This window comes from Thalassophryne amazonica, chromosome 15, assembly GCF_902500255.1.
Source record: "Thalassophryne amazonica chromosome 15, fThaAma1.1, whole genome shotgun sequence".
In the NCBI taxonomy this organism is placed as follows: Eukaryota; Metazoa; Chordata; class Actinopteri; order Batrachoidiformes; family Batrachoididae; genus Thalassophryne; species Thalassophryne amazonica.
In genome coordinates this window covers 84,484,272-84,498,993 of record NC_047117.1, presented here as the reverse complement: position 1 = coordinate 84,498,993, position 14,722 = coordinate 84,484,272, and the positions used below count along the sequence as shown (strand labels likewise).

Genomic DNA, 14,722 nt, shown 5'->3' with positions numbered 1-14,722 from the left:
GTTACTAAAAAAAGTGCTTAGATTAGAGTAACGCGCGTTACCGGCATCACTGACGGGGAGTGTCTCACCTTTGGAGACAGCCTCAAGGCACCATGCAAGGAACTGCAAGATTCTGCAATTTAACCATCCTTATGGTACACACCACAAGCTAAATGCTTCCTGCATAAATCCATTGTTCACTTCTCCATCCATGTCCATCGGATGATTTTGTTTGTCCAAACTGTATAACCTTTAATCTGTTGTCTTATGTTAGTAACAGCACACACAGCAGAGTGCACATGTGCGACACTGAGTTCCTGTTCACTGTTAAGCTTGCCTCAGAGGAAACACTGTGTTAAAAAGCAAGTTCCAATACAGAAAACTCAAACATTTTTTCCCCTCTTCAAGGGACTTTTTGTTGTTGTTGTTTTTTGGACAGGTGTGACTTATACTCTAGAAGATAAGGAAATGTGAAGTTTATACAAGCATTTCATTCAGAAAGTTTATGAATTTGTTCCTCATGAATTCAAAACAGTCTTCTTATTTTGTTTAAAGGTTGTAGGATGGGAAGGGAATGTACGTGTCATCGTTCTCACCTGAGAGTGTCCATTGACTTCAACCTCCTCAGCAAAATGAACTTTCACCGGATTGGATTTGAGCTTGGCTCTCTTTTCTGGTGTGATGAATGATGATTTTGGACCCTAAGACAAGCAACAATCATACAATCTTATCAATATTTAATGAGATGCACATTTTCTCTCACATTTTTGTGACACTCTGAAGTTTCAGTCACCATTTTTAGCCTGACCCTGACCCTACCCATAACCCCACCCCCACTTTTGTCACCCCCAAATTTTTGATACCAAATTTTTGATAGTATCACGTATGGTATCGTTATGGTATCACATATGGTATCGTGATGATATCTTAACAGTATCAAGACATAATTTTTTGATACCATCAAGAGAATCTAACACATTTTGTGATGAACTAATAGGTGAAATCATTTTTTTGTGATGCCATCACAAGCTTGGTGTGAGATTGGGTTCAGTCTAGCGCAGTGACTTTGTGGTATGTTAATAATACCTCACTTATCAGGCTGTCTTGGGTCCTAGTTGGCATCTACCCAATCAGACTTCATATGCCAAGAAACAAGCCTTTTCAGTCTTCAGTTTAGCTTATAGCAAGAGAACGGTGACATGCATGTACAAAACTGTCAAACTTAGGGCACATTTAAAATCAAACCCCTTAACATATTTACTGGTTAAAAAAAAATGTTTGCAGAGATTTTGCAAAATATGACACTTTAAGATCACTATTTACATTAAAGTTACTGTATTTACTTAAAGGACACAGTTCTGCACTTTCCTGATAGGTTCTTTCTTGTCATGTCAAGTACTATCCTTTTCTGCTAGATGTTAGAACTTTCTGACAGCTTTATGGTGATTTCTTTGAGTGACGTTTCCTCCTGTGTGCGATCAATCTGGTGGCAAAGACGCTTCCATCAGCAGAGCCGCTGACAATCGGACGGATATTTACCGACCATACTTCATCTCAGCACAAACCTATAATTCAACCTCACAGATGGATCGAGGGGGTCGAGCCTGCGGTGTCACATTTACACCTCGACCATGTCTGGAGGAGGAGCTTTGTAGTTAGCAGTGATGTGACCCTCAGCAGCAAGAACTGATGCGCTGATTAATTAACGACTATTTTACATTGGCATGTCTGCAGGCACATCAGAAGCTGCACGTTAAAGCCAAAGGAAAACAGTAAGTCCACCAGGTTCTTGTAAACGCTGATGGAAGTGGTTCTACTGTCATCCCGAGACTCACCAGCATCGTCCTGAGGATCGTCATCGTCAGCGTATCTTGACAGTCCCTGCAATTGAAATTCACAATTTATAGAATTTATATTTAAAGGACTCATGTAGTTTGGACCAACTGAAAACCTTTTAAACATTTCAGGAAATTAACATGAGGTGATGGTCCAGCGGTTAAGCATTCGGCTTGAGCCCAGAGGTTCCTTGGTTCAAACCCCAGCCAGACGAAATAATCTCTAAACCCTCGGGCAAAGTCCTTAATCCTTGAGTTGCTCCTGTTGTGTAGTGAGCACCTTGCATGGCAGCACCCTGACATTGGTGTGTATGTGAATAGGTGAATCAATCAATCAATCAATCAATCAATCAATCAATTTTTTATATAGCGCCAAATCACAACAAACAGTTGCCTCAAGGCGCTTTATATTGTAAGGCAAGGCCATACAATAATTATGTAAAACCCCAACGGTCAAAACGACCCCCTGTGAGCAAGCACTTGGCTACAGTGGGAAGGAAAAACTCCCTTTTAACAGGAAGAAACCTCCAGCAGAACCAGGCTCAGGGAGGGGCAGTCTTCTGCTGGGACTGGTTGGGGCTGAGGGAGAGAACCAGGAAAAAGACATGCTGTGGAGGGGAGCAGAGATCGATCACTAATGATTAAATGCAGAGTGATGCATACAGAGCAAAAAGAGAAAGAAACAGTGCATCATGGGAACCCCCCAGCAGTCTACGTCTATAGCAGCATAACTAAGGGATGGTTCAGGGTCACCTGATCCAGCCCTAACTATAAGCTTTAGCAAAAAGGAAACTTTTAAGCCTAATCTTAAAAGTAGAGAGGGTGTCTGTCTCCCTGATCTGAATTGGGAGCTGGTTCCACAGGAGAGGAGCCTGAAAGCTGAAGGCTCTGCCTCCCATTCTACTCTTACAAACCCTAGGAACTACAAGTAAGCCTGCAGTCTGAGAGCGAAGCGCTCTATTGGGGTGATATGGTACTACGAGGTCCCTAAGATAAGATGGGACCTGATTATTCAAAACCTTATAAGTAAGAAGAAGAATTTTAAATTCTATTCTAGAATTAACAGGAAGCCAATGAAGAGAGGCCAATATGGGTGAGATATGCTCTCTCCTTCTAGTCCCCGTCAGTACTCTAGCTGCAGCATTTTGAATTAACTGAAGGCTTTTTAGGGAACTTTTAGGACAACCTGATAATAATGAATTACAATAGTCCAGCCTAGAGGAAATAAATGCATGAATTAGTTTTTCAGCATCACTCTGAGACAAGACCTTTCTGATTTTAGAGATATTGCGTAAATGCAAAAAAGCAGTCCTACATATTTGTTTAATATGCGCTTTGAATGACATATCCTGATCAAAAATGACTCCAAGATTTCTCACAGTATTACTAGAGGTCAGGGTAATGCCATCCAGAGTAAGGATCTGGTTAGACACCATGTTTCTAAGATTTGTGGGGCCAAGTACAATAACTTCAGTTTTATCTGAGTTTAAAAGCAGGAAATTAGAGGTCATCCATGTCTTTATGTCTGTAAGACAATCCTGCAGTTTAGCTAATTGGTGTGTGTCCTCTGGCTTCATGGATAGATAAAGCTGGGTATCATCTGCGTAACAATGAAAATTTAAGCAATACCGTCTAATAATGCTGCCTAAGGGAAGCATGTATAAAGTGAATAAAATTGGTCCTAGCACAGAACCTTGTGGAACTCCATAATTAACTTTAGTCTGTGAAGAAGATTCCCCATTTACATGAACAAATTGTAATCTATTAGACAAATATGATTCAAACCACCACAGCGCAGTGCCTTTAATACCTATGGCATGCTCTAATCTCTGTAATAAAATTTTATGGTCAACAGTATCAAAAGCAGCACTGAGGTCTAACAGAACAATGTGAGGCATCACTGTAAAGTGCTTTGAGCTTTTGATTCAGATGTAAAAGCATTGTATAAAAAAACGCAGTCCAGCCCAAACATTGATAGAAACCTGTAATTGAAATGGACATTTATAATTATACACTCTCATGGATTATAAACAACAGAAAATAAGTACATTTTGAATCTGGACCTGGACTTGACTGCTTAATTTCAGCTGGTAAACTGTTCTACATAATTGGTGCACGATACGAAGATGCTCCGCCTCCCATTTTCTTCTCAACCTTAGTAACATGCAACAAATCGGCCTTCTACAATCATAAGTTACATGCTGGTGTCGCGTGAGGAACGGTCCCCTCTAAAAATCAGTCCGCCCTGCCTTCACTGCACACGCATCATTTTGGAGCATCAGTAGCGATTCACCGATTGTTATCTCGTTTCTGCTTAAAACTGCATTCCAGTCATCATCTATCTCAGCGACAGATATCTGAAGCTTTTGCACAACAATCATTTCCACATAAATTCAGCATTATTTCATAATAAAAGATGGGAGGGCGATCAAAGCACCACAACAGCACATCTAAGTCTGACGAGCTGCACCTATGTCATTTTGGAGCGTCTGCAGCGAATCGACGATTATCATCTTGTTTCTGCTTAAAACAGCCTTGTTTCTGCTTAAAAACAGATTTTAGAATGATTTTAGAGGCTTTACTTTGTCATCTAATGTTTAATAATCACATTATTCCCTTTGATCGCTTTAGGTGTTGAGAGTAAAACTCAGAGAGTCAGACTCAGACATGCCGCTGTGGCGCTCCGATCACTCCTCCGTCTTTTATTCTGAAACTAGAAGCACTCAGAGAGTGCAAGCCTCCACCAAGGCCATGGGGTCACTGACGCCATAACATCTACACGCGGTGGAATCATTGAATCTAAAAAAGTCTAACAATGATGTTTTCTCAGTAGTAAAAAAGTTTCATCTGCTGTGACTGGATAGCATGTATCCTTAGTGCTTGGCATCACAGTTTATTGCAACTTGCACCTTTCCCAGAAGCTACTGTCATCTGAGCACTGATATTGATATTGCATGTGCTTATAGACAAAAACAAATAAGAGACAAAATTCAATTTATTATTCAACTAAACTGCAAATATATGAATTTTTTAACATTTATGAAACACTTCTCTAAACAAGGCCATAGGGTCACTGACCCTAAAGAGATTCCCTCCTTGGCACAGTGATCTATTTCTTTTTGTCTCTTTCTGTAAAATTGCATATAATAATCATTAGATTATTAATATATAAACAAAAATAAATTTAAGAAATATTACAATTTGAAAACAAATGCACCCGAACGTGATGACAGCTGCAACTGTTTAATGCTAACTTTTAACATTGAAAATGCCATAGACATGCTAACGCATTAGCATCGGGATCCGGATCGTGATCCGGATCACCAGTAAAACTTAATCACTTGTTCCTCTTGTCATTTCCAACCACTCCACAAAAGTTCATCAAAATCCGTTCAAAACGTTTTGAGTTATCCTGCTGACAGACAGACAAACAAACAAGGCCATAGGGTCACTGACCCTAAAGAGATTCCCTCCTTGGCACAGTGATCTATTTCTTTTTGTCTCTTTCTCTAAAATTGTACATAATAATAAAATTTAATCACTTGTTGCTTGTTCTGTTAGACCTCAGTGCTGCTTTTGATACTGTTGACCATAAAATTTTATTACAGAGATTAGAGCATGCCATAGGTATTAAAGGCACTGCGCTGCGGTGGTTTGAATCATATTTGTCTAATAGATTACAATTTGTTCATGTAAATGGGGAATCTTCTTCACAGACTAAAGTTAATTATGGAGTTCCACAAGGTTCTGTGCTAGGACCAATTTTATTCACTTTATATATGCTTCCCTTAGGCAGTATTATTAGACGGTATTGCTTAAATTTTCATTGTTACGCAGATGATACCCAGCTTTATCTATCCATGAAGCCAGAGGACACACACCAATTAGCTAAACTGCAGGATTGTCTTACAGACATAAAGACATGGATGACCTCTAATTTCCTGCTTTTAAACTCAGATAAAACTGAAGTTATTGTTCTTGGCCCCACAAATCTTAGAAACATGGTGTCTAACCAGATCCTTACTCTGGATGGCATTACCCTGACCTCTAGTAATACTGTGAGAAATCTTGGAGTCATTTTTGATCAGGATATGTCATTCAAAGCGCATATTAAACAAATATGTAGGACTGCTTTTTTGCATTTACGCAATATCTCTAAAATCAGAAAGGTCTTGTCTCAGAGTGATGCTGAAAAACTAATTCATGCATTTATTTCCTCTAGGCTGGACTATTGTAATTCATTATTATCAGGTTGTCCTAAAAGTTCCCTAAAAAGCCTTCAGTTAATTCAAAATGCTGCAGCTAGAGTGCTGACGGGGACTAGAAGGAGAGAGCATATCTCACCCATATTGGCCTCTCTTCATTGGCTTCCTGTTAATTCTAGAATAGAATTTAAAATTCTTCTTCTTACTTATAAGGTTTTGAATAATCAGGTCCCATCTTATCTTAGGGACCTCGTAGTACCATATCACCCCAATAGAGCGCTTCGCTCTCAGACTGCAGGCTTACTTGTAGTTCCTAGGGTTTGTAAGAGTAGAATGGGAGGCAGAGCCTTCAGCTTTCAGGCTCCTCTCCTGTGGAACCAGCTCCCAATTCAGATCAGGGAGACAGACACCCTCTCTACTTTTAAGATTAGGCTTAAAACTTTCCTTTTTGCTAAAGCTTATAGTTAGGGCTGGATCAGGTGACCCTGAACCATCCCTTAGTTATGCTGCTATAGACGTAGACTGCTGGGGGGTTCCCATGATGCACTGTTTCTTTCTCTTTTTGCTCTGTATGCACCACTCTGCATTTAATCATTAGTGATCGATCTCTGCTCCCCTCCACAGCATGTCTTTTTCCTGGTTCTCTCCCTCAGCCCCAACCAGTCCCAGCAGAAGACTGCCCCTCCCTGAGCCTGGTTCTGCTGGAGGTTTCTTCCTGTTAAAAGGGAGTTTTTCCTTCCCACTGTAGCCAAGTGCTTGCTCACAGGGGGTCGTTTTGACCGTTGGGGTTTTACATCATTATTGTATGGCCTTGCCTTACAATATAAAGCGCCTTGGGGCAACTGTTTGTTGTGATTTGGCGCTATATAAAAAAAAAAATTGATTGATTGATTGATTGTTCCTCTTGTCATTTCCAACCACTCCACAAAATTTCATCAAAATCCGTTCAAGTTCAATCCGTTGAGTTATCCTGCTGACAAACAGACAGACAAACAAACAAACGTGACCGAAAACATAACCTCCTTGGCGGAGGTAATAATGCTGAATTTATGTGGAATCGATTGTGCAAAAGCTTCCGATTTCTGTCGCTGAGACAGATGATGACTGGAGTGCAGTTTGAAGCAGAAACGAGGCGATAATCAGTGAATCGCTGCTGACGCTCTGAAATGATGCGTGCACAATGAAGGCAGGGCAGACCAATTTTTAGAGGGGACCGTTTGGTCGACGACACCGACATATGAGGCTTCACCAGCTCAGCCACATAAGTGAGCACACAACGGTTCAGAATTTTATAGGTTAACAACAGAACCTTAAAGCCCGCCCTCGTGTGAACAGGTAGCCGGCGTAAAGAAGCTAATATGGACATAAAATGATCAGATTTCTTAGTGCTAGTCAATATTTGAGCAAGAATTTGCTTCTCTCATTATAGGCCGAATTTCTATTGGCTGCTCGAGTAGTTGCGACAACACGTCATGCTTGAACTCCAACCGTGGCACACAGCTTGCCGCACAGTTCGGTGCAGCACATTTCACTGAAAACATTTGATTTTAGAGCAGTGAAAGTACCTTTTGGTCCATTCTGTTCCAGAGGACAGAAGCGTTCCACACACTGGACTGCTCTCGTTTTGATGCATTAAATTAATTTTGTTTATTTATAAAAGTTGTAAAATTATATTGCTGAGCATCACAAAGCAGGAAAAACAACCACTTTGGTTCAGTGTGTGTGTGTGTGTGTGTGTGTGTGTGGACCTGATTATTTCAGCGGCTTGCTCTGGGGTCAGATCATCGACAGCGACGTTATTGATCTTCACCAGCTGGTCCCCGGGGACGAGCCGACCATCTGCGGGACCATCTGGACACACAAAATGTCTTTGTGTTTTTGTGCTCAATTAGCTGCTATTCATCCAGTAACTGACTGGCTCGATGACGGGGCGCAGCTCGTATTCTACTCGCCTGCTTTCATCCAGCACAAATTAATAATTTGTTTATCATGCAACCGTCCAATCACTTAAGAGTACTTTTAATTTGGGACATACTGTGCTCTCCTCCGGCTCATTTGTTTTTTCCTTCCACAGCTGTTTCCACTTTTTAACACAAACACCAACATTTCCTTTTCTTCATCGTAAAGCGAGCATCAAGACTCTGCACAAATGTGGACTGAATCACTTTCACAGAATAGATCTGGATCAGTGTTTTTACTTCACTTTGTAGTGAATATCAAATCTTCAATAATTCTTTAATTTTTGGTCGAAGTTAAAGTTAAAGCCAGCTGGGGACCTTTAAAGGAGAACTGAGTTTGTAGAGGAAAAACCAAAACAGATATTAGTATGTCCTGAATCGTCAGTGACCAGCAGGAAATGACAGTTATGATATTCTCTGTGGTAGCAGTGTCAGGTTTGGACAATTCCAGCCAGCTGGTGACTGCAATAACTCAAAAACAAAAAATGCTACCAACTTGTAACGCAGCAAATTAAAACTGCATATAATGAGGGTCAAATGATGAAAGAGGGATTAGGTTTTATGCACCAGATAAAATGACATATCATTTTGGTTTGCCTGTGTAATATCCCGTACACGAGTCAGCCACCTGCTGGATATGTTGAGTACTTCACATGACTGTCAGTATGACAGCCAGTATGTGGCCAAATGCAGAATGAAGTATTCAACAGAATGGGAAAGAAAACCAGAATTTAAAAAAGCAGATAGAATGTGCGGCTGGCGATGACACCAAAAGATTTTGTCAGCATTGCAACCTGGAAACACTTTTTCATAATGTTTCAAAACTTTTGCAATACTCGTGTTTCCAAACTTTGTTCAGGAGTATGTAACCCAAATACATCTTGAGATGTACAACAGAATGAAGTAAAACTGGAATTAAAGAACGGCAAGAATGTGTCATCAGTACTGCAAATTAGTGATGGCAAACTCAAAACATTACTTCTCAGTATTTCAAAACTATTGCAACACTTGTATTTTGGAACACTGTTCCGTTCTCAGACATGCTGAACACTGGCACCTGCAGAACAGGTCATGAATGTGTCTCCATGTCAAATCATGGATTTCCTATTTAACTCTTTGGGGTGGATGGATGCATAGATTTTCTGTTAATACATCAGTGACAGAATGTAATAGAGACTTAATTTGACCACTTACTGTAACTACAGATTGCCTCCTCTTGTTTAAACCCTTGTTGGAGATTACATTTGTCTCATAGCCAATCATAGATCTTGGTGAAGGTCACATGGGTTTATTAATGTCCCTCTCTTTGCCTGTTGCTTCAATAGACTGCACTCAAAGAACATATCGTTCTGTTCAAGAATCAGATTGATTAACACTGCCAAATCCTGTCAGCCTGAAAATACTTTTTATTTGGAAGAATTTTCTATTAACACATTTCATTTTATTAGATTTGGAGCCAAATCACTTTTATGTACAGTATTCTAGACAAGCATGTGAAAGCTGAGATTGTGGTGAACATTTTGATATGCAACACATGTTGGCAGTTTTATTTTTTTTAGTTTATTTTCTACAAGCCCTCTGGTGGCTGAAAAGTCCGATGCGGGATGCACAAGTCCTGTTACACTTGGGGCAAATGAACACTTGAGTAGGCTGGGCTTGTGCTGCTGCCCGCTCTTTCTGTCTTTGACGCTTCTGGCGTGAGGCCTCACTTCTTTCTGCCTCAAACTTCAGGCTGGCGGATTTGATGCTGGAACGCCAGCTGAGTCTATCTGTAGCTAGATGCTGCCATGACTGATGTTGAATGCTGCAAGGGAGAGCTGTTTCTTCAGCTGGTCCTTATAGCGCTTTTTGGGGGCCCCTTGGTTTCGTCTTCCTTCCTTGAGCTCACCAAAGAGAATTAATTTCGGCATGCGTGTATCATCCATCCTGGCTACGTGACCTGACCAACGAAGCTGTTGTTTGAGTATAATAGACTCCATGCTGGGCAATTTGGCTCTGGTAAGGATGTCCTCATTTGAGATGTAGTCCTGCCACTTGATCCCGAAGATGTTTCGGAGACAATGCTGATGAAAGTGTTCCAGTAATCTAATCTGCTGGCGATACAGAACCCAGGTTTCAGCTCCATACAGGAGGGTAGGGACCACAATGGCTCTGTAGACCTGCACTTTTGTGGAAAGGTGCAGTGCATGATTCTGCCAGACTTTCTTAGAGAGTCGACCAAAAGAGCTGCTGGCCTTGGCAAGGCGACTGTCTAGGTCCTTGGCAACAGATGCGTCGTTTGAGATAACACTACGAGATATGTTAAGTGCTCTACTGCATTCAGGCTGGTACCCTCGATGTTGATTTGGGGTGGGGTATATGCTGTATGGGGGACCGGTTGATATAGCACTTTTGTCTTTCTCAGGCTGATGGTGAGGCCGAAGGCTCTTGCTGCTTCAGCAAAACAGTTGACAATGTGCTGCAAGGCTTGCTCCGTATGGGCGACAAGGGCGCAGTCATCTGCGAAGAGCAGCTCCATGATTAGCTGTTCTGTGATCTTAGTGTGGGACAGAAGGCGCCGCAAGTTAAACAGACTTCCGTCGGTTCTGAAGCGGATATAGATGCCATCTGTCAAGTCTTCTTTGGCCTCACGAAGCATCATGCTGAAGAACATGGAGAACAGAGTGGGCGCGAGGATGCAACCTTGTTTGATGCCATTTGAGATGGGGAAGCTGCCGGACAGAGTCCCGTTGTACTTCACTTGTCCCATCTGGCCTTCATGCAGCTGGCGGATGATGGTGAGGAGCTTTGGAGGGCAGCCAAGGCGTGCAAGAATCTTCCACAAACCCTTACGACTGACCATGTCAAAAGCCTTGGTTAGGTCTATGAAGGCTGCATAAAGAACCATGTTCTGTTCTCTGCACTTCTCCTGGATCTGTCTCAGGACGAAGATCATGTCGGTGGTTCCCCTGTTGGCCTGAAATCCGCAATGACTCTCGGGAGTATTTTCATGCGCTATGGTAGGGGTAAGCCTGTTGAGCAGCACTCAAGCCAAAATCTTACCTGCTATTGAGAGGAAAGTGATGCCCCGGTAATTAGAACAGTTGGACTTGTCGCCCTTGTTCTTGTACAGGGAGACAATAACCGCATCCCGAAGGTCATGTGGAACCATTCCCTTTTCCCAGCAAATGGAGAAGAGAATCTGAAGCTTGTCGAGGACTGTCTCACCTCCATTTTGGTACACCTCTGCTGGGATGCCATCTATGCCAGGAGACTTCCCTGGATTCAGCTGTGTGGTGGCCTTCGGATCTCTTCAAGTGTTGGGGGTCATCAAGTTCCCATTTCACCTCCACCTGGGGAATCTTCTCGATTGATGACTCTTGCACAGTGCGCACTGAAGAGGTTTTCAAAGTGTTCTGACCAACGCTGCATAATGGTTTCCTTGTCCGTCAGAAGGGTGGAGCCATCTGAGGAGCGCAGGGGTGCTTGCACTTGATGTGCTGGCCCATGGATGGTCTTAAGGGCTTCATAAAAGGAGCGCATGTCTCCGGCATCGGCATGTTGTTGTGTCTTCTCCGCAAAAGCTAGCCACCAGTCGTTGTGCAGTATGCGGAGCTTGCTTTGCCTTTGGCCGAGTGGTCATCAGGTTTAGCTAAAAGAGTCTTGTGGCATGCATGTTTCTTTTCTAGTAGTTCCTGGATCTGTGCATCAGACTCATCAAACCAGTCTTTATTTTTCCAGGCTGAGAAGCCCACTACTTCTGCTGCCGTCTCCTGAAGGATGGTCTTTAATCTCATCCACTGTTGTTCAGGGTCGTCAGGCAGGCCTTCTTCTCCACCCAGTCTCTCCTCTAGTTTGGCCTGGAACTCCTTTTTTGTGTCTATGTCTTGCAGCTTGTGGACTTGTAGCTTCTTAAACTGTGGGCCTTTCTTCTTAGGAGGGGGCTTGAAAGTGAAAGCAATCTTGGAACAGACGAAGCGATGATCCGTATAGCAATCCGCGCTAGGCATCACCCTGGTATGTAGTACGTCTCTTCTATCACGCTGTCGCATCAGAACGTAGTTCAGAAGGTGCCAGTGTTTGGAGCGTGGGTGTCTCCAGGTTGCTTTGAATCTCTCTTTCTGTTGGAACAGGCTGTTGGTGATCGTCAAGTCATGTGCAGAGCAGAACTCCAGCAGCAGGCGGCCATTGTTGTTACAGTTGCCTATGCCATGTTTCCCTAGCACGTCCTTCCATACATCAGAGTCGCGGCCCACCCTGGCGTTGAAATCTCCCATGATGAGGAGCTTGTCCTGGGTGTCGACGCACTGTAGAAGGTTGTGCAGATCGCTATAGAAAGCCCCCTTAACTCCGATGTCGGCCTGCATGGTTGGGGCATTCACACTAACAATAGTGGCAAAATCCTTGTTGTTGATGGGGAGCCGGAGTGACATGAGTCGGTCAGAATGTCCAACTGGCAAACTGTGTAACCTATGTGCTATGGCACTCTTAATCATGAACCCGACCCCTGAGAGTCGACGATCTTCTTTAGCCTTCCCTGACCAGAACAGTGTGTAGCCTGTGCCTTCCTCGGTGAGTGACCCTTGGTCTGCAAAGCGCACCTCGCTGAGTGCAGCAATGTCTATGTCAAGCCTTGCTAGCTCTTTGGCGACTAAGGCTGAGCGTCTTCGAGGACGATTGCTATTGTCTGAGTCCATCATTGTGCGTACATTCCAGCACGCAATTTTCAGGTTCTTTGTTTTTCTTTTCGCACCGCATGTAGTGATGCCCGTTGGCAGCGGTGAGCCAACCGGGTCTAGTGAGACAAGCCATGTTTAGACCACCTTTTCTAGGTCTGTCTCCATATGGAGCAAGCAGGGCTATCCCTAAACAGGGCTGCTTGGTCACCCAGGGCCCTGCCGGATGATGCTGTTGTCTCGGGTCAGCAATCAAACGACCATAATTCCTGAGCCGCCTGCATGCAGGATCGAGACTGGAGCTCCCAGTGCCATCATGCACCTGCTGTTTTCGCCTCTTCCCATCGCTGCAGGGCTTTCCTTCCCGCCTGCGCTCGTTGCTTAAAGTGGGGATCAGCTCGCGCACACCAATTCCACTCTTTAGGCAAGGTGGCACTCCACAGTGGCACAGATAAACTGAGACAGCTGTGGCGACCACCAGGCTGTAGGTTTTACATCAGAGTGACCTTCTCCTAGCCTCTGGCTAAAGAACCTTCCTCGGAGGCACGGGGGCAGTAACCCAGGCTGGGGGTTTAACATCAGGGTTTTCCTTCCCCTAGGTGGACCGCCTTAACAGGGCTAATGAGTCCCATCTACCCACTGCTATAACCCAGTCAGCTGGGAGGCTTGTGATGGCGGGAACGCCTAGATCCCGTATAGGTCATGGACCTACCACTGCCATACTTGAATAAACAATATCTGTGTTGTAAAACAACAACAACAAAATCACAAAGCCAACCTAATCAAAACCAAAGTGAGTGCAGCTCCAGGAAAACCTACCTGAAACAATCTAAAACTGACTGAAAATAAATCTGACTCAATCTAAACCGAAAACAATTCATCTAGCTAACAAACGGAATATCAAATCAAATTTATTTATTTATTTATATAGCGCCAAGTCACAACAAACAGTCGCCCCAAGGCGCTTTATATTGTAAGGCAAGAGCCATACAACAATTACAGAAAAACCCCCAACGGTCAAAATGACCCCCCTGTGAGGAAGCACTTGGCGACAGTGGGAAGGAAAAACTCCTTTTTAACAGGAAGAAACCTCCAGCAGAACCAGGCTCAGGGAGGGGCAGTCTTCTGCTGGGACTCTTTGGGGCTGAGGGAATATAAAGCTAACCAAATCTAAATGCACTTAAAACAATCACAGTCGAAACCTTTATCACTATGAAAACAGATAAGTGTGTATAAAGCTAAATGAATCTGAAAGTCACTGAAAAACAGGTAACTGAACATAAATTAATGCAAAGATAAGCAAACTGTTAAATGAATATAAAGCTAGCAATCTAAAATGTACTAAAATCACACTATCTGAATCTAAAAATGTATTTATCACTATGAACATAATTTCATGCAAAGCAATAGCTAAATGGATATAAAGCTAACAAAGTAAAATTGTAAAATTGACGTAAAATAACACTATCTGAATCTAAAAATGTATTTATTACTATGAAAACAGTTAAGTGTATATAAAGCTAACTGAAAAACAGCTAACTGAGCATAAATTCATGCAAAGCTATGTGACTAGCTAAATGAATATAAAGAAAGCAATCTAAAATTTACTTTAGTAACACTATATGAATCTAAAATGTATTTATCACTATGAAAACAGTTAAATGTATATAAAGCTAACTGAAAAACAGCTAACTGAACATATAAATTCATGCAAAGCTATGCAAAGAGAGAGTTAGAGTCAGGTCGCGGGGGCAGCAGCTCAAGCAAAGCCGCCCAGACCTCCCGATCCACACACACCTCCCCCAGCTCCTCCGGGGGAACCCCAAGGCATTCCCAAGCCAGCCGAGAGATGTAATCCTTCCAGCGTGTCCTGGGTCTTCCCCAGGGCCTCCTCCCAATGGGACGTGCCCGGAACACCTCTCCAGCGAGGCGTCCAGGGGGCATCCGGAAAAGATGCCCGAGCCACCAAAGTACTTACATACATACAATGATAATATAACATGATATAATATAACATGATAATACAGCTACTATGATACAGCTAACATGATAATGTTAGCTGTATCACAATCATGGACATTATCCTAAAA

The 14,722-nt window shown here is 42.8% G+C and overlaps 1 protein-coding gene across 1 annotated transcript in view; it reads right to left on the bottom strand.

Annotated features, from left to right (window-relative positions):
- Positions 1-14,722, bottom strand: part of LOC117526562 (FERM and PDZ domain-containing protein 1) — a 101,644-nt gene that overhangs the window by 45,484 nt on the left and 41,438 nt on the right. Inside the window, exons 6-8 of the mRNA XM_034188626.1 lie at positions 7,768-7,870; positions 1,815-1,860; positions 576-680 (exon numbers count right to left, since the gene is read on the bottom strand). Coding sequence (XP_034044517.1) covers positions 576-680; positions 1,815-1,860; positions 7,768-7,870 — 254 coding nt within the window. The remainder of the gene's footprint in view (positions 1-575; positions 681-1,814; positions 1,861-7,767; positions 7,871-14,722) is intronic.